The 19,644-nt window shown below is 48.9% G+C and overlaps 1 protein-coding gene across 2 annotated transcripts; it reads left to right on the top strand.

Moving 5' to 3' along the window:
- Positions 1-1,823: 1,823 nt before the first annotated feature.
- Positions 1,824-18,878, top strand: scn1ba (sodium channel, voltage-gated, type I, beta a). Of its 2 annotated transcripts, XM_064304909.1 has the most exons (7): positions 1,834-2,636; positions 4,211-4,409; positions 11,242-11,408; positions 15,449-15,686; positions 15,856-15,997; positions 17,981-18,052; positions 18,181-18,878. In XM_064304909.1, the coding sequence occupies exons 2-6, from the start codon at positions 4,301-4,303 to the stop codon at positions 18,045-18,047; spliced, it is 723 nt and encodes a 240-aa protein (XP_064160979.1). In that variant the 5' UTR covers positions 1,834-2,636; positions 4,211-4,300; the 3' UTR covers positions 18,048-18,052; positions 18,181-18,878. The 2 variants fall into 2 exon arrangements, with proteins under 2 accessions (XP_064160986.1, XP_064160979.1); XM_064304916.1 differs by lacking the exon at positions 17,981-18,052 and having other exon boundaries at positions 1,824-2,636.
- The last annotated feature ends 766 nt before the right edge of the window (positions 18,879-19,644 follow it).

The raw sequence follows: 19,644 nt of genomic DNA on the forward strand, positions 1-19,644 counted from the left end.
TCCTCCTGTGGCTTAAATGTTATTGGTATTTCCCATCTGTACTACTTTAAGTGTTTTCTTCTGACTCCTTATCTGGAGGGAACTCGTTCAGCTTTCAGTTCCTTGGTTAAGAGCGTCACTTCATTTTTTTTTAAAAGAACATAACTAGCACCCAGTTAACCCCGCCCACTGAAAACCTGGTGTTTAGCCCAGGGGGGAAGGCAAGCCAATTTCTGCAAAGGCTTTTGTAGACCAATTTTTTTTTTCTTCATTTGCAAAAAAAAAAAAAAAAGTATTAAAACAAAACACACCATGAAAGAATTCACAGCTTTCAGTTTCCTGGACCTTTAGAGAGTCGTGGTCTGTGCAAAACTAGCATCGTATAGAATTTGAGTACAGGGTATGGCGGGGAAATTTCTGGGAAGGGTTCCACACGGCAGCCGGCTGACATGTTTATCTATGTGCCCCCGTCATCGCGGCTATGCCTCTGACTCTGAGGGATGAGGGAGCGAGTTTCCATAATCTTAATTAGGATCCCGGTCACCTCCAGGGAAAAAGAACAGAGCTGGTAATTTAGACTAGATGACTGTGACAAATGCGTGTGAGGAGGGGACAGAGAGCAAGAGTGAGGCTTCACAACAGTCTGGCGTCACAAGAATTAGCATTAGCAATTCATGCATTAACCATTTATTTATTTGTTTATTTGTTTGTTTGTTTGTTTGTTTGTTTGTTTGTTTGTTTGTTTGTTTGTTTGTTTGTTTGTTTGTTTGTTTGTTTATAACCAGAGCTGGTGTTTCATTCAAATAAGATCTATGCCTAAAAATGGCAGAAAAGCGGATGTGGGGCCCTTCTGTCCTAGTTACATTTCCTTTCGCCTACAAATTACAAAAAAGGCGAGACAGGTAAGGATGTGAGGCGCCCTACATGCGTTTACCCTTGAGCAAGGTACTAACCCATTGACTGTAAAATGGTAAAAATAAATAAAGAAAACATTATTATTATTGTTATTGCAACCATCATGCTTTCCCCAAAAACACCCTTTCAGCACTTTGGCCGTAGGAGAGAACTGGAGCAGAAAGCCTCATAATACAATAACATATAACACACAACGGATTGACAGGGTGTCTTTAGCTTAAGAGGCACTTCAAACAACTTCCTTAGAAACTCAGCTAATGTCAGAACAGGCGAGGCAGAAGGGGGGAGGGGGTAGGGTAGGAGGAGCAGAAGCATAAGCAGTGGTCTTGCGCGCGATGTAGTCGCGCGCTGTTTTTTTTTAACGTTTCAAATGGCAGTTAATCCGTGAAACAAAATAAATAAATAAAAAAATAAAAATAAATATATATATATATATATATATATATATATATAGAGAGAGAGAGAGAGAGAGAGAGAGAGAGAGAGAGAGAGAGCACATCTTGTCCTGCGCGTTTAAATAGGACACTAATCTCTGGGGCTCACGAGGGATGTTCCAGCTGTGAACATAGACCGTTCAGAAGAAGAATAAACACTCGTGTATGAATGACTGGATATATGACTCATTTCACGCGGATCCATCAACACAAGCACACAGTGCCTCACCCCGGTTCACAGGTTGAATTGAAAGTCACTCTACACACGGCAAAAAAAAAAAACGATATTTCAATTTAACAAAAATATATATTTTTGCTGCCTTGTAATTCATTTATATAAAACTGAGATGTAAAATCTTGAATATAGACTTTGCATATTATATAATGTTAAAAGAACAGTTTGTAGTTCTGAGGACAGATTCTGACCAATCAGAACTGAAGCGTATCTATGCGGAGTGTTGTGCTGTGGACGGAAAGGTGCCTCGCGACCACAGGCGGTCGTTTAAGCCGTGTTTTCTCCGTGCTCGCAGTCAGCGTCTCATCCGCCTCCGTCAAAAAGTGCATTCAGACACGTGCACTTGGATAAGTCGCTTTCAGTCTTGTTTAAAACCAGCTTTAATCTGGCTGTGTTCTTTTAAAGCCCTCCAGCTGTTAGCACAGATTATCGTATTGATTTGCGGTCGAATGAAAAAAAGAATAGGGACCATGTTTCCGCATTGGTAGCCTTTAATATTACGCAAGTTCTGTGTTTGCACACTGTAGGCGACACACAACAAACAATAAACGTGATTTTTTGCCAACGCTATTTATTTTAAATTGTGTGCGAGCCCTACGTTAAATCAGCGTTGCCATAACAACTTCCAACCGCATGCACGTTTTGTCCTCTCCCTCCCCTCTCGCCAATCCCTCTACTGCAATGCATCACTCCCGTCTCCCTCCCCCAATCTCTCTCCCGATCCTAAAGACTGAATAGACGCTGCTACTTGTGTAGGCTATGCAATTACGCCGACACATGATTTTGCATGCATGACTGTCTTTCATCCTTCCTTTAACCTGCAGACGATTCTCCTTTCCAACGGGAGGAAAAAAAACACTGTAGGCTAAGCGTTCGCGTATCTTTTTTTCCCCCAAATACATTGCGGCGGTCGGCAAGTGCATTTTTCGTTTGATTTTCGGTCTCTCCTGTGCTGGCCAGTGCATTCACCTCCCGATTGAGGTTTCCGACGGACGGACGGACGGACTTACACAGTTTTCTTACCGGGAGTGGACATTGGAAAAGAAGATGCCGTTCGCTTTACCGCAGTGAAGGTGAGAGCTAAGGGGAGAAAAAAAAAACACACCAGACGTGGACAGAAGAGGATACTTGCACCAAATGGGATAATCGGTCGTGTAGGGAACCATATATCGGGAGACTTAGTGTGTGAAATTTTGTATATGCATAAGATTGGTACAGAAAAATCTGAGAATTTATGGAACAGAGAGAGAGAAAAAACTGGATAACGGACCAGGTATTTGGATGAATTCCATTTACCTTGCTCTTTTGTGAGAAATTTCTCGCTAGCCTGCGTATTTTTTATTTATTGAATTTTTTTTTGGTTTATGGTCATTTCCTCACGTACCTATTTCGATAACGACTCGTCGGATTGTATTGAAAATACAAAAAAAAAAAAAAAAAAAAAAGAAGCAAATTCGTAAGATATAATTGCATGCGTTGAGAACCAAATAGGTAGACTACGTTAAGAACCGTCCATTTCCATGAATGGTGTTGCTGTAGGAGGCGGCAGATTGCTTGGCTTATCAGTGCCATACTTTTTGTACTTCATGTTTTGGTGTCTCTGCCGGTTGTAAAGCGGCTCTATATGTTATAATCAGCACAATTTAGACGGCAAAATCACCGCCATTTAGTTGGTTGTTGGTATCATTTTTTCTCATACAATATCAGCAATAACGTAAGTTTAAAAAGCAATAAGCGTTGTCATGTTTGAACTGTGATTGATACAGCCAAAGAAAAGAAGAAAAAAAAGAATGTCAATGCTTCCCTCGTTATCGCTTTGAAATAACTACGACGTTAGCACTTCCGACCTATTGAGCGTTCGAATTTATTCGAATCATATCAGTTCTTGCAAATGCTTAAGGAATGTTCTCAAAAACAGGTTTATTTGTTGATCCTCATTGACCCAGGTCCATTACATAGTTCTCCAAATCTACTGTCTTTTGCGTGATGTCTTCCTCCTGCTTTGCGGGATAATCTTCGCACGCGCACAAAAAAAAAAAACCTTACAGTCACATTCATTTTTTAGCAGTTGCATATTGTCTTCCGTAAATGAAGCTCTGAAGTCTGCAGCTGAGCAAATGTCCACACCTGATATTGTTTTGGGACGAGCGTGCTGACGGTGACGTTTCAGAAGCGCTCGAGCCGCCGACACTGGCAAGCACAGGAGTGCCCCCGCTGCGTCGCCTCCTGCCTGTACGCTTTTGAACAGATGGACAAAGGCCTTGTGGACAATTAGTGGCTGAAACTCGAGGCCCTCTCCTGTTCGTTTCACAAGCTGTCATCAAATACAGCGAGCCGGGACTTCAGTGGGTAGCTGAGGCTGGTTGTGCGCCTTGTTAAAGCGGCACTCTCTGAGGGGGGGTTTTGCACCCCGTAGAACATATTTCCTTTCAGTAGCAGGCTGAGGGAGGATAGGCCTGCATCCAGACTGATCTGGGCAAGGACCCAATGCAGATTTGACGGAAGGAAGAGGAGACGCCTGGCTCGACTGTTCTGGCATTGTCGCACCAGGTGCTCCCGGTGTCAGCTAACATTTCAACCCCCAGGGTTTTTTTGTGTGTGTGTCTCCCCCCCACCCCCACCACCCCCCCACCCTCACTCTCTGAAGGAGCTCTGGGCTCCCCGTGAGCACCGTGGTGCTCTGGACTGCCTGGCGGTGAGCTGCTGTCTGTCCCGGTCCCGGAGCGACACCCCGGAGATGGGCCTCTTCCCTCCGACCGTCGGTATGGCTACGCTGCGGCCGACCGTCGGTATGGCTACGCTGCGGCTGCTGCTCCTGGCCTCCGTCCTGGCCGGCGCCCTGCACGGTGAGTGGGCCGACCGCGGCCTCAGCGCCGTTACCGCCGCCGTTACCGCCACCGCCGCCGTCACGCGTGTGAGTAGGGGCGGGGTGGGGGTGAAGTAGGGGGCAGGGTGGGGGTGAAGTAGGGGGCAGGGTGGGGTGAAGTAGGGTGCAGGGTGGGGGTGAAGTAGGGGGCAGGGTGGGGGTGAAGTAGGGGTAGGGTGTGGGTGGGAGTAGGTAGGTAGTGGTAGGGCAGTGGTGGTGGTAGGTAGGTAGTAGGGGCAGGGTGGGGGTGAAGTAGGGGTAGGGTAGTGGTATAGTAGGGGGCAGGGTGGGGGTGTAGTAGGGGTAGAGTAGTGGTATAGTAGGGGGCAGGGTAGGGGTGAAGTAGGGGTAGGGTAGTGGTATAGTAGGTAGGGTAGTGGTAAAGTAGGGTGCAGGGTGGGGGTGAAGTAGTGGTATAGTAGGGGGCAGGGTAGTGGTAAGTAGGGTAGGTGAGTAAGTAGTAGGTAGTAGTAGGGCGGTGGGGTGAAGAGTAAGTAGGGCAGATGGCTAGTCATGATACAAAGTAAGTGTTGTGACCGTGGTAACAGAGATAAGCAATGCGGACACACTGCATGGCCCTGGTTAGTAAGGAGCGGCACAGTTCTGATGGTGCTGTTCTGATGTGCCAGGACAGATGCTATATGCAGGCCGCACGCCCCAGCACACACACACACACACACCACTGCTGCCCTGTATGGATGTGTGCTGCAATTACAGCTGCGTGGGTGCGCTGTTGAACTGCTATTTGTTTTTGAAATGGTGTCAATTGTGTGTGTGTGTGTGTGTGTGTGTGTGCGCGTTTGTGTTTGTGTGTGTGTGTTTGCGTTTGTGTGTGTGTGTGTGCTTTTGTGTGTGTGTGTGTGCTTTTGTGTGTGTGTGTGTATGTGCGTGTGTGGGTGTGTATGCGTGCTTTTTTGTGTGTGTGTATGTGTGCATGTGTGGGTGTGTGTGCGTGTGTGTGTGTTTTAAATTTGTATTTAACTAAAGCTCGTGCACAGGCAGCTGTACACTCTTACGCTCCCCTGTCCTGTCGTAATTTTAGCATGATGTTTCAAAGTGCGTTTTTATCCAGCTGGGTTGGTACATGGCTGTTTTTAAAAGCGTAAAACATGCTGCTGTAGTTTAGTTGCGTATGTTTTCTTTCAGTTGACTAATGAAATGGCTGCAGCGCAGTTTAACTGCATCTGCAGCACATAAGTGGCACTCAGTGGGACCAAATCTCAGTGGGTTAATACAGTCCTCCTGCCCTCCCCACTAGGAATGGGACAGACTGACAGGCTCGATTAAAGAAGGAGTCTCGCTCCTTGATCCTGGGGGGGGACAAATCCCCCGCCCTGCAACTTTTGACATAAAATGGTCTCCCTCCCTATATTGTCCAGCATTGGGTGCTACTGTTAGTGTTCTCCCCCCAAAAAAAATCCAAAAGAAAATTTCCTGTTTGTTGCCCCCCCTACGATCTACGCTCTACGCCCAAGTGATGATGAATGAGGCCCTATGTCGGGGGGGGGGGGGGGGGGGGGGCTGAGGGAGGGATGGATAAAGGGGAGAAGGGGGATGTGCAGTATTGGGAGGGGGGGTCAGAGAGAGCATGAGAAAGGAAGTGATGGCGGTGAGTCTGTTATGCAACTGCACCCAGCTCGATGAAGCCAACCCCGAAGGGCGGGTCGCTTTTCTCCCAGAGGAGCAGGAGGTGCCAGGAGAGCGTGTGGATGTGGGTATGCCCGCGTGTCCACATACCCACATGCCCGTATGCCCGCATGCCCGCGTAATCCTGCTTCACGAAGTCCATTCCACCCCAGTCCATTCACGCAAAAATGTCTCTCAGCCCAGATTTCCATCCCTCTAGACGGCCGTATTCCGGGCTTTTAAAAACACCCACGCACCAACCCAGCTGCATAAAAACGCACTTTCAACCGTCACGCTAAAATTACGACAGGACAGAGGAGCGTAAGAGTGTACAGCTGCCTGTGCACAAGCTTTAGTTAAATACAAATTTAAAACACACACACACACACACACACAAAGAGCACACAAACCCACACACGCACACATACACACACACATACACATACGCACACACACACACACAAAAAGCACACACACAACATCGCATAACGCATCCACACGCTACCACAGCCCACACCCATGCCACATACCCGCATGCCCACATACCCGCATGCCCACATACCCGCATGCCCGCATACCCGCATGCCCACATACCCGCATGCCCAACCCATCGCATGCCCAGCATGCCCACATACCGCATGCACTACCGCATGCCACATACCCGCATCCACATGCCCCATACCGCAGCCCGCATACCGCACGCTGCAACCGCTGCCACGCTTGCTGCCACGCGCGCGGGCTCCCGGCTGATTTGGATGAGCGAGCGAGGGAGGGAGGGAGGGAGGGAGCGTGCCAGCGACAAGATTTACAACTGGCCTTCCTTCCATCTCAGGTCTAATTCCCCTCAGCCTTGGGGAAGATATGGAGAAGGGGGAGGGGGAGGGGGAGGGGGGGGGAGGGGAGCAGCTCAGAGAGAGACAGATGAAGAGAGGGAGAGGGAGAGGGGGGAGAGAAAGAAAGGAACACACATTAAGAATAACAGAGAGAGACAGAAAGAGAAATAGAGACATTAAGAGAAACATAGAGAGAGCGAGAGAGAGAGCGCAATGGAGCCAGCGAGAGTGTGAGCCCATGAGCAGTCTGAAGGCATCCTGTGCATGCCTCCTCTGGTGCGGAGGGCTGGTTCAGCCCGGGCTGGGCCCAGGGCCCATACGGCAGCGAGGCCCGCTGGTGTTTCATCACCTGCGGGAACGGGAACGCCCCTGATCGAACCGAGCGCGCCGGGCTCCGGTGATCCATATTAATCCGCACACCGCTCTGCTTCGTTCTCATCAGGCTCAGAGGCTAACTGCCGGATTATACTGCATGAAGGGCAAAATCCCGGAAGCTATTAAATGTCAATATAACGGATTAAATGTTTATGTAACGTGAAATGTTGTGCTGAAAAATACTTAAAACCCATTATGGAAATGTAATTCAGTATTACATTTTTTTAAATTGACTGCATTTAAGGTAAATATGGGATGCAATTAGGTTGGAAAGTATTCATATTGTATTCTTCATTTTGCTCTTCGGAGGATTAGTTTTAACTTCCTTCTGCCAATCCAAAAGATCTCAAATAACTTATTTTTAAAACTGTTGATACTTCATTAAGTGTTCAGTGATTGAATGTATTCTATGATCTTTAGGGGAATCGGCAGAAATGCGCCTCTAACATACTCTCACACGTGTTCACTAAAGCAATATTATAATTTGTCGATGTATAACATCCATAGGCTTCATGTATGTGAGGATGTGAGTATGCAATATAAGCTGTGCTTGCTCTGGGCTACTGCTAGAGGATTCAAATTCAGCCCTGATATTCAAATGGGTAACAGCACTACACAATTACCCCCCCACCCCCACCCCCAAGGGGATACTGGGGACTTGCTCTGTGCACAGTGAGAGGAACAGTGCAGGGAGGACATATTTCCATAACCAGCTGGGGATGAGACTCATTAATAACAGAGTGTTTGAAGGAGAATAAGCGCATAGTCAAAGAGGGAGAGAGAGAGGGATGGAGCGAGGGAAAGAGAGAGAGAGATTGAGAGAGAGGGAAAGAGAGAGAGAGAGGGAGGGAAAGAGAGAGAGGAGAGAGGGAGGGAGGAGAGAGAGAGGAACCAGGATGAGAAAGAAAAGGGGGGAGAATTGAACCTGTAATTATTGGAATTGCTGCCTGAACGTGATGCTTCGCTGCTTCCTCGCAGGATTTGGCAACCCACATGCCAGCTCAGCCACATATAACAGGCTAATCTGCCAGATACTGCGTGTAGTCAGCATGAGGAAGCGTTGTGCCTGTGATGTGCTCATGTGTGCTGTGTGGTGTGTGTGTGTCGTCATTGTGTGTTGTGTGGAGAGATGTGTGTGTGTGTGTGTGTGTGTGTGTGTGTGGCCATCTATACAGAGGAAGGAGAGAAGGGCAAATGAAAGACAGACTGCTTACTCTACTGTTTCCTCACTTTATAAAATATTCAAAAGGAAAAAAATGGGAGACATATTTAATACGCTTAGAGAAGTGGAAAAAGAGAGCGTGTGTGTGAGTGTGTCTGTGTGTGTGTGAGTGTGTGTGCGCATATGTGTGTGTGTGTGTGTGTGTGTGCGTGTGTGTCTGTGTGCGCGTATTTGTGTGTGTGCGTGTGTGTGTGTATGTGTGAGTGTGTGTGTGCGCGTATGTGTGCGTGTGTGTGTTTCTGTAGCACCTTTATGACTGGTCATTCCACAGGAGTGTGATGTGTGTCATCTCTGTGGCCAAGTGTCCCCCTCCCTGCAGTGGAGCATTCTGGGAAGTGGGCGTGGATGTTGTGTATTTCCCTGGGGGGGGGGGGGGGGTGGCTCACACACCTGCCACATACCCGCCGACATTCATCCATAAAAACAGGGACCTGCTGCCTCCTCTTTGACTGCCGGGCTGACCCATGCACAGGAAGGCCCTTTCACGTCGCAGACCATGTCCTTTCCTTTTTTTCTCCATAAACGCGTAACTCTGATTGCGCGCGAGATTAAAATGGCTGTACGCTTTTCCCAGCATCCAGCAGTTTTACGGAATTCATCCGCGTAAAACGTAATCCCCGCCAAAACGCAGATCACGTAACAGGGCCGACGTCCCGCCCTCTGTCACATTAAAGGAATCTGATGTCGCGTTTTGGGGGGTAGCGCGCTGGCAGCGGGACTGAATTATGTACGAGCCTCATTTTGCGCGTGTCTTTTTTTTCCGCTCCCTCCCTCTCTGTTTCCCTCTCTCCCTCCGTCTCACTCTCTCCACCTCTCCGCTGCGGCCTGTCAGCGTGTCATCCCTCGCTCCTTTGATCCCTGGCCGTTCCTCCCCCTGTTCTCTCTGCCTCCCTCTGTTCCGCACGCTTGTTTTCAGTGTGTAATAGCATCTGCTCTGCAGTGTGGTGCTCACTCTCTCTCTCTCTCTCCTGCTCTGTCTGTCTGCTTGCCTCTTTCTCTGTCTCTGCCTCACTCTCTCTCTCTCTGTCCATCTGTCTCTGCCTCTTTCTCTCTGTCTCTCTCTCTCTCTGTCAATTCAGTTCAATTCAATTCCATTTGCTTTATTGGCAAGACAAACCACAACATTTTGTATTTCCGAAGTGTACAGTGCCAAATAAAATATATTTACTGCACAATCGCACACAAGACACAAAGGAAGCAAATGAACAGTAACCACACATGAAAACAAGAACTCTGCTACGTTGTGTAATTCTCTGTCTTTCTGTCTCTGTGTCTCACTCTCTCAGCGATCCTACACCATCACCCCCCCCCCCATCTCAACCATCAGCATCCCCTGGGCTGACTCCTTCTCTTTCTCTTCAGTACTCCTCAGTCCTTCTCTGTCTCTCTCATATATCAAGTTTCTGGACTAGAGGCAGATTTCTATAAGAGCGCCGGCTGGCATGAACTTAAATCATACTGCTCCACGTGCAATTGTACTACACCGTTAACTCTCAATTTCTCTGTCTGCCTTTTGCCTTCTACAGCATGACTGTTAACCCCCCCCTCTCTCTCTCTCTCTCTCTCTCTCTGGATCCTCCCCCCTCCTTCTCCCAGCGTGGACGTAGCTATGTGGTTGTATTGTTGTTGCTAACTTCTTTTCCTTTATTCCTTTATTCCTTCTCTTTCCTTCCGTTCATCCCTTTCCGTGCAACCGTGACTGTTTTTCTGTGTCTTAACTCTTTCTCTTCCCTTACCCTTCTTTCTCTCGCCAGCGTCTTCGTATCCCTTTTCCTCTGTCTCTTTCACTTTCTGTCAGTGTTAAATCGCTTCTTACCTGTAAATTGTGTGCACTGCCTATTAAAAAAAAACAGCAGTACTTTATACGTTTCAATGATCTGTAAAAAAGAAATAAATAAGGAAAAAGTCAACATGCATAAAGTTTAAACTGATGGTAGAATATATGATCGTTTACTTTGCATTCCCTGGTTATAATTTGGCCTTTTGGCTTCTGCTACTTGACCGTATTTGCTGTGTGTTTCCTGCCCCCTTCCTGTAATGGTTGAAAAGCATCTCCAGAGGTCAAAGTTGAAAATAGCGCAAGATCATTGGTTCAGAGCGATGCAGACGGCTCTGTCCAAACCACAGTGAGCTGTGTGAAAAAGAACCTGTTGGAGTCACAGGTGTGTTATTCAATGACCGTTCACTTGACTTTGCTACATATATAGATTTACACATCTATATATGAATATAGTTAAAACATTCTGGAATAAGGAATGCACAGCTTGCTCACTGGCTATTTATTTCCCCTCAGAATTTGTGACAGATTTTGGGACCTCATAGCTTAACAGTAATGATTTTGTGTGAAGACTCCTAGTCTAAAAGATCAATAACAAAAAATATGTTGATTACAAGAGAGGAAATAAACATGCAACAACAAAAATGTATTAATAAAGCATGCAAAATTAGAGCAATACGAACAAGCCCATAAAAATTTTACATTTTTTTAAAAAGTCTGAAATAGCTTGCAGATGACTGACTCTTTTCGTGAAACTTTGGCCTTGGCCTTTAAATGCTCAATCCACCACATATATACTCAACATTGCGAGCGTTAAGATGATTTATGGTTTTGTGCGTATACGAAAATAGATGTACATTTTTGAGGAGTGTGTGGGGGAAAAACCAGGTGGGCGCATATTTTTGAGAAGCTGGTCAGTAGGGAGGGAGGGCGACTCACTCGGCAGGGGGGCTGACGCGGTTTTTGGGTTTCTCCACAGCGCCCCTGTGCCGCGCGGCCTGCGTGGAGGTGGATTCCGACACGGAGGCAGTGGCGGGACAGGGGTTCAAGCTGGGCTGCATCTCCTGTAAGATGAGGGGCGAGGTCCCCGCCACCGCCACGGTGGACTGGTACTTCAAGGCCAAAGAGGACAGCGACTTCTCGCACGTGAGTGCTCGCCGCCGGCCTACGGTCTAGCTACGGCCAAGCTTACGGGCTAGCTTACGGGCTAGCTAAGCTACAGGCTAGTTTACGGGCTAGCTACGGGCTAGCTTATGTGCTAGCTATGGGCTAGCTACGGGCTAGCTCGTCACAAAGAGGTTTCCGCGCTGTCTGGGCTAAATTCCCAGCCTGGCTCTCTCAACCTGCCACCTAATCTCCCTCTCAGTGCGGTGGTTACCAACCCTGTCCCTGGAGATCTGCCATCCTGCAGGTGTTCATTTCAACCCCAAGGTGGCACACCAGACTCTACTAATTAGCAGCTCAGTGAAATCACTAGCCGTTGAATGAGGTGCACTCTGTTAAGGTTGGAGTGAAAACCTGCAGGATGGTAGATCTCCAGGAACAGGGTTGGTTACCACCGCACTGAGAGGGTTCTCACTGCCCCAGTGCAACTGGCTAAAATCGTTTTCTCCCTCTTCACCTCTTTCTGGTACAAAATGGCCACCATGCGTCATTTAGGTGGATGGTTGAGCAGAGTTTCCCTCTCGTAACTGTAAAGCACTTTGGAAATAAAAGCGCTTTATAAATGCAAGCCATTACTGGCCGCTGAGATCCGGTGTCTGTTGGACCTGCTCGACCTGCGTCTGTTTGTGCTGATGCTGCTGAATGCAGGAACACGTTTGTTTATGGTGAGTGCGAGATTGTGCCCTCAACGCCCTGTTGAGCGTCCTCCTTCTGTTGAATTCACAGTTGCCGGCACATCGAAGCCAATAAATCAGGTTCCTTTGTTGGGAAATTGGTGAGTCCGCAAATAATAATAATAATAACAAATAATACCATATCTTGTAACCTGGTTTTGGCTTTATGGAACAATTACATACTCAGCTTCTAAACCCAGGTGAATGAAATAACACATACCCGTCACCTTTCCTGGGGCTGGCGCCACTGGGAAAACAATGAAGATGAAGAAATATTTCTCCTGAGAGCACAGACTTATCACGCCGGTGTGGAACTGCTCGATTGGAAAACCTAAACCCGATTGTCTTTTTTGTCAGACAACAAACAACAGGCAAGCCTTGCGGTCTCATATCAATTTTCGGACCGTGCCCGTGTCGACTGTGACAGCGCCACAGGGCGATGTGCGCTTGGTGACTGCTGGCCAGGGTATGGGAGGCTTCAGTAGGTTTTGAGGGTCTGCGTATCATCGCTCTCTAGTGACCCCTACTGGTCAAACCAGGGCGCCGTGTTATAGCCGCGCATGAAATGGCCGTGGTCTTCCTCAGACCCCGCTCTGTCTGTGCGAGCTCAGCCGTGGTCTTCCTCAGACCCCGCTCTGTCTGTGCGAGCTCAGCCGTGGTCTTCCTCAGGCCCCGCTCTGTCTGTGCGAGCTCAGCCGTGGTCTTCCTCAGACCCCGCTCTGTCTGTGCGAGCTCAGCTGTGGTCTCTCAGACCGCTCTATCGGGAGTCAGCGGGTCTCTCAGGCCGCTCTGTCTGTGCGAGCTCAGCGTGGTCTTCCTCAGACCCCGCTCTGTCTGTGCGAGAGCGTGCCAGGCCCGCGGTGGAGCTCTGGTCTGCGGGTGAAAAGAGATGTCTGCTGCTTCGCGGGAGAACCGCGACCGTGTGGGAGGAGGACTCCCCTGAATCGGTGGCGGGGGCTTGCGTGTGAACGCCACTTGCGGTCGCAAATCGGAGGGGGGGAGGGGGGGGGAATCGGCCCTGCTCAGCAGCTGACTCAGCCCCTCGTCGGACGCTAAATTTATTATTTATTTTTTTTAAAGACCACAGAAAACCTTAATGTCCTTAATGACTGGACGTCCAGAGACGGGATAGATGAGGAGGGCGTCGTCGCTGCTATCATCCCCCCGCAGAACCATGTCCATTAGGGCCACCGGCTCCGCTTCGATCCGATCGATGCCTGATGAGAAACCCGGCTCTGAATCCCGGCTCTGACCCCCGGCTCTGAACCCCGGCTCTGAACCCTGTCCGTGCCTCACGGCGTGGCACGGGATCGTTAAAAAAAAAAGAAAAAAGAATATGCCCAATAAGCGTTTATGTGGTGGGGGAGGGGGGGGGTGCAGGGGCAGGGGGGTCGCAAATCCCGGTGGATATTTACGGTAGGTGCTTTTTCCAGGCGGAGGGGGAACATTCTGCCTTGCGCCGGAGAGACAGGAGGCGATGCACTCGTCGTGCATTTTTCATGAGCAGCGCGTTTCCGCGGCGTCAGCTGCAGGCCCCTGCGCTTCCTGCGCAGAGCGCGGTCGGGCAGCCCGCCCACGCAGAAGCGATTGTTTCAGGCCCTCTGAAAAGGCTTTTTACGCAGCCGACGCAGGGCGGAGGCGCCCTCCCGCTTGACCGCGACTACGCGAGCCCTTGTGGCCCTCCGCCGTTTTCGTCCGTTCGTCTGTACCCTCAGACAACGACGGCCTTTCATACTCGGAAAGCTGCGCGTATACTCAGTGAGGATTTTCAGGAGCAGACGAATCAAAAAAATAATTGATGTGAACCACATACTAGTATGCAAAAAAAAAAAACAGAGCACAGGTGGCTGGATTACTGATTAAAAATGTAATTACAATTTTAAAAAGATCCTTTTTTTCGTGCTGGCTCCCATCATTCAAATTACCAGTAGAGATAAAAACTTTTAGGTCAACAGCAATATAACGGAATCTACTAAGTGTACAGGACCAGCTGCTGGGATTTGACCCAGTGACCTTCCAGGAACTATTCCTGGCTGGACCAGCATCAAGGGTTTAGGACCTTTTTGTGGCTCAGAGTGTGGAGTGAGCGGTTCGGGGGGTCTGGGTGGTGAGTCTCAGACGCAGCGCCCCTGTAGTCGGGTCAAAGAGCCCCCAAATTAAGTGCCAACTGAGTAAACAAATGGGTGTGCAGGTGGCCTACCCAAACCCAAGGGTCCTGCCGGTGGGACAGGCATGTGAGACAGCTGGGATTGCTCGGATTTCTGGGATTTCTGGGATTTCTGGAATTGTGCTAAACCAGGAAGCAAATGTTTTTTGTTTTTTTGGGGGGGGGGAGGGGGGGGGGAATCTGATGGAGTAGTAAATTTGAACTGAGGTAGAGCAGAGATCAAGTCATGTAACTGAGATCATACCACCGTGGGTGAGGACACAGGAGGTGGAAAGTCATGTGACTTCATAGGAGACCACTTAAATGGCTGACATTTGAGTTTTCTTTAGATCAGTGGTCTCCAACCCCGGTCCTGGAGGGTCTGGTGGTTTTTGTTTTCACCTTAAAATCAGCACCCAAATGAGACCCAAGACACCCGGTGAGTCAAGCTAACTGTGTAATCAATTGATCCATGAAGTGCAGAGTCACCGTGAAGACCAGCAGACCCTGTAGCTCTCCAGGACCAGGGTTGGAGGCCACTGCTTTAGATGAATTGCGACTGAATTGAAGAGACTGGGCTTGGTGCAGAAAGCCCGGCCTTAACTGAGGCTCAGTGGCATTAGCGGAAGGAAAATGGACTCCAATATTTGGTTTGAGAATTAACATTCGTATCGTCGTAACGATGAGGCGTTTGACCTTTTCGAGAGACTCTTTCTTTCTGCGTTTCGACGGCTGGGCGAGTGGGCTGATGGATCTTCTTTTCTGCTGGAATCCTGAACTCGTGTAAAATGGCGGCATTTGCACTGAGATCGACGGATTTGTGCCGTCAAAATGAGAACAGTCGCAATTAAAGGCACACAGAGTGGGGCGGGCATTTGGTGTCAGCAGTGAGTATGCCCTGTAGGCAGCCAGTGGAGGATAATGGTTGGAGAACTGGGCTTGTGATGCAGAGGTTGCTGGTTGTGTTACCATGTCTACGCTTGGCTTCCAGATAAAGTGCCTTTGATGTGGTGCACGGCGTGTGGTGAAGTGAGCAGGGCACAGAGTCACTCTGGTGACCACGTCTGCTAAATGTCAAACTGTCATGCACGTGACATTGCCCTGAAAGGCAATTGCTGAAGGTGCTTGTAAGAACTCTCGCTCGTTGCTATGGTTTTTGTAACCACGCACGATCCCCCTTCCCCCCCCTCCCCCCCCCGCAGATATTCAGCTATGAGGCCGAGAGCCCCAGCATCATGGACGACCGCTTCTGGGAGCGGATAGACTGGAACGGGAGCAAGAAGACCAACGACCTTCAGGACGGGTCGATCTACATCCTCAACGTGACCTTCAACGACACGGGCGTCTTCCGCTGCTTCTTCGACCGCGTCCTCACCTTCTCCAGCTACGAGTTCCGCACCCACGCCACCAAGTTCATCACCCTCAACGTGGTCGCCAAGGGTAGGCTGCACAGGGACGGGATGGGGGGGGGGGCACAGATTGTGGAACACAGAGCCAAACCAATTAAAATTAAAAACATGTCTTTGTTTCTTTGTTTCAAACATTATGGTGCTCACATATTTTTTTTGAACTGATGATCGAACGTGTCCTGGCTCTTTCTCCGCTCCAGCCACCAGGGGCACGGCGTCCATCTTGTCGGAGGTGATGATGTACGTGTCCATCATTGGACTGCAGGTGTGGCTGGTGGTGGAGATGGTGTACTGCTACAGGAAGATCTCAGTGGCAGGGGAGGAAGCTCTTAGAGAGAGCGCGTGAGTACTGCCCGTCCGTTTACCCCTCCGTCCAACTCCCTTTACCCCTCCGTCCAACGCCCTTTACCCCTCTGTCCAACTCCCTTTACCCCTCTGTCCAACTCCCTTTTAACCCTCCGAGAACGTCCATTTACCCCTCTGTCCAACTACCTTTACCCCTCCGTCCAACTCCCTTTACCCCTCTGTCCAACTCCCTTTACCCCCCTGTCTAACTCCCTTTACCCCCTGTCCAACTTCCTTTACCCCCTGTCCAACTTCCTTTACCCCTCCGTCCAACTCCCTTTACCCCTCCGTCCAACGCCCTTTACCCCTCTGTCTAACTCTGTTTACCTCTGTCCAACTCTGTTTACCTCTGTCCAACTCCATTTACCCCTCTGTCTAACTCTGTTTACCTCTGTCCAACTCCATTTACCCCTCTGTCCAACTCCCTTTACCCCTCTGTCCAACTCTGTTTACCTCTGTCCAACTCCATTTATCCCTCTGTCCAACTCCGTTTACCCCTCCGTCCAACTCCCTTTACCCCTGTCCAACTCCCTTTACCCCTCCATCCAACTCCGTTTACCCCTCTGTCCAACTCCGTTTACCCCTCCGTCCAACTCCCTTTACCCCTGTCCAACTCCCTTTACCCCTGTCCAACTCCCTTTACCCCTCCATCCAACTCCGTTTACCCCTCCGTTCAACTCCCTTTACCCCTCCGTCCAACTCCGTGCTCCCCGCCCCCTCCTTCAGCCGCTTTCGTTGAGCGTGCCAAGTTATTAAAACTGATTTTTCTGAATTGAATTTGTTGCTTAATCTCCGTAACGTGATGTGAAGAAGGAAGCTGTGTCTTTACCTGCCGATGGATGATTCATATCACGGGCACGCTCATTAATCACGGGCACACTCATTAATCACGGGCGCACTCATTAATCACGGGCACTCATTAATCACGGGCACGCTCATTAATCACGGGCACTCATTAATCACGGGCACGCTCATTAATCACGGGCACTCATTAATCACGGGCACGCTCATTAATCACGGGCACGCTCATTAATCACGGGCACGCTCATTAATCACGGGCACGCTCATTAATCACAGGCACGCTCATTAATCACGGGCACTCATTAATCACGGGCACGCTCATTAATCATGGGCACACTCATTAATCACGGGCACGCTCATTAATCACTGGCGCACTCATTAATCACGGGCACACTCATTAATCACAAGCACGCTCATTAATCACGGGCACTCATTAATCACGGGCACGCTCATTAATCACGGGCGCACTCATTAATCACGGGCACGCTCATTAATCACGGGCACACTCATTAATCACGAAAATGAATGAAAACAGGTTGAGACCAATGATCAGTTTAAGGGGAAGCTTCCCGTCTGTATCAGCCACAGCTGATGGGAACCCCACCACACAGAAACGTGCACATGAAGGAGTAGCCATTTTTCTCCTCCATCTTTCCTCCGTTCTGCTCTCCTCTCCCTCCCTCCATGAAGTTATTTCTTCTCTTGCAAAACAAAGGCTGTCTTAGCAAATGTTTTAGTCTTGGAATGAGACTTAAAAATCTTTTTTTTTCTCTCTTAAGTTAGAAAACATTCTCTTGTTTTAAGACACTTTTAACTTAAGTGAAATTATCTTATCCCAACTGGCTTATCTTGAAATGAGTGAAACTGTCTCACCTCATTGCCTCATCTTGCAAAAACGTAATAGAAGAGGAAATATAAGATGTAGGTTTAAATATAACTCTAATATAAGATTGACTACACACAGTGTAGCGGACTGTGTGCAGTGGCTCGCTTGCTTCTTAGCTTCGGCCCGGAGACCAGGCCCGCTACAGCTCTGTGGCGTACCGCGGCTGCTATTGACGCTCTAATGCGCTAGCACGGGCGGCAGAAGGAAGCGGACCGCACGCTGACTTCTCTTTCCCTCTTTCTTCCTTTCCTTCCTTCCTTTCTTCCTTCTCTCTCTCTCTCTCTCTCTCTCAGAGCGGAGTACTTAGCGATAGCCTCGGAGAGTAAAGATAACTGTGCCGGCGTACAGGAGGCGGAATAGCACAGGTGAGTTTTCTGGCGGTGCGTAGCGACACACGCGGCCACGCCCTCCTCACCTCTCCCCTGCGGGGGGGGGGGGGGGGCTCCCCCTGAACCCCCACGTGTCTCATCAGTGTCCCCTTTTCCAATTCCAGGCCAAAAAAAGGGTCCGGTGGGTGTCTCTGATCACCCCTACAACCACCTCGTCCCCAAACGGCACCCGCTCCCCCCCCCCCTCAAATAGAACCCTCACAACCCCCCAACCACCTGTCTCATCACTCAGTGAGTAAACTGTGAAAAGGAAGGAAGCTGTTCCCTTTTTCAGCTTCAACAGAGATTAAGGAAAATGAAGAAGAACAAGAGAAGAAAAAGTTAAAAGAAAGAAAAAAAAAACCTATTACCACAGAGAATCGTGGTTACTGATAACCAAGGGCAGGAAAAGACCTTTGACGAAACAAAGACTTAGAATAGCATGCTCATGTAAAACATTCATGTAATATTGAATATGACATGTATATAACTATGTGCACATCTAGAAAATCTCTCTCGTTACATTATATGAGTCTATAAGAGATAATACCTGTATACGTCAGTGTAGCTCTCTCTCCATCCATGTACCCAGAAATCTGCTGGCTTCATGTATTATCACCACGCTGTATAAAGTGACACCTCCACTTCTGTAAACAGTTAAGATGCTATCGAGACGTGTCGAAGGAAAGATCCTAACATCGTCTTAACTTGTCTGTAGAGTCTCTAGCTGCTTCTCTCTAGATTTCGACAGCGGTACTGGAAAGGAATAGGATGGGTTCATGTGCAAAACTAGATCAGAATTCTAAAATTTTAAAAATAAAAACTACAAGCTAGGCATTTCCCTAAGCAGAGACTTTATCTACACGGTGAAAGTGGTGAAGGTAGAACTGAGAGGGATTGTTCCGTGAGCAGGGTTGCCAGATGTGGAGTATGTCAAAAACCGGACAACGTGCGCAGCTGGAAGCTGCAAGCTGTGATGTCGGGAGCTGTCAGTCCGGGGTGCCTTTCCATCGGACCCCGGGAGTCAATGACGTGCAAATTCATTACAAACTGCTGGTTAATTTCTGCCATCAGCCGGTCCGAGCAGGCTGACTGATGGCAGAAATGTACCCGTGCTTGCACCTGTGCATTTGATTGCTGAGAGGTACAGTTCCGACAGGAAACCGGGAAAATAATTAGAAAACCATTCCGGACGAAAAACCGTACGTCTGGCAACCCCATAGCGTGAGAGGACGGGCTGCAAGCTCTACTGGAGTGGCTACCTGTGTTTACAGTCGCCTCCCACTGCTGAGTAACCAACCAGCCCCTCACGCCGCTGTTCTCTCCACTGCCTGCAGGGGGCAGACTAAGCACTGCCTCGCTAACTTCAGGAAGCATTGTCGTGGTTTTCGATGGCAAAAGGGGGAACACTGTATTCTTATTCATTTATTTTGTTGTTTGTGACTTTGCACACACCCATCTTTGTGGAAAAACGGGCGTGCTTGCACCGACCGTATGGAATTCGGTCCCGGCGGGATACAGGTATACGCGGTAAAAAAAAAAAAATTTTAGAAAAAAAAAAGTGTTTACCGTATGCCACGCTTCTGTCC

This window comes from Anguilla rostrata, chromosome 1 (assembly GCF_018555375.3).
Source record: "Anguilla rostrata isolate EN2019 chromosome 1, ASM1855537v3, whole genome shotgun sequence".
NCBI classification, from domain to species: Eukaryota; Metazoa; Chordata; class Actinopteri; order Anguilliformes; family Anguillidae; genus Anguilla; species Anguilla rostrata.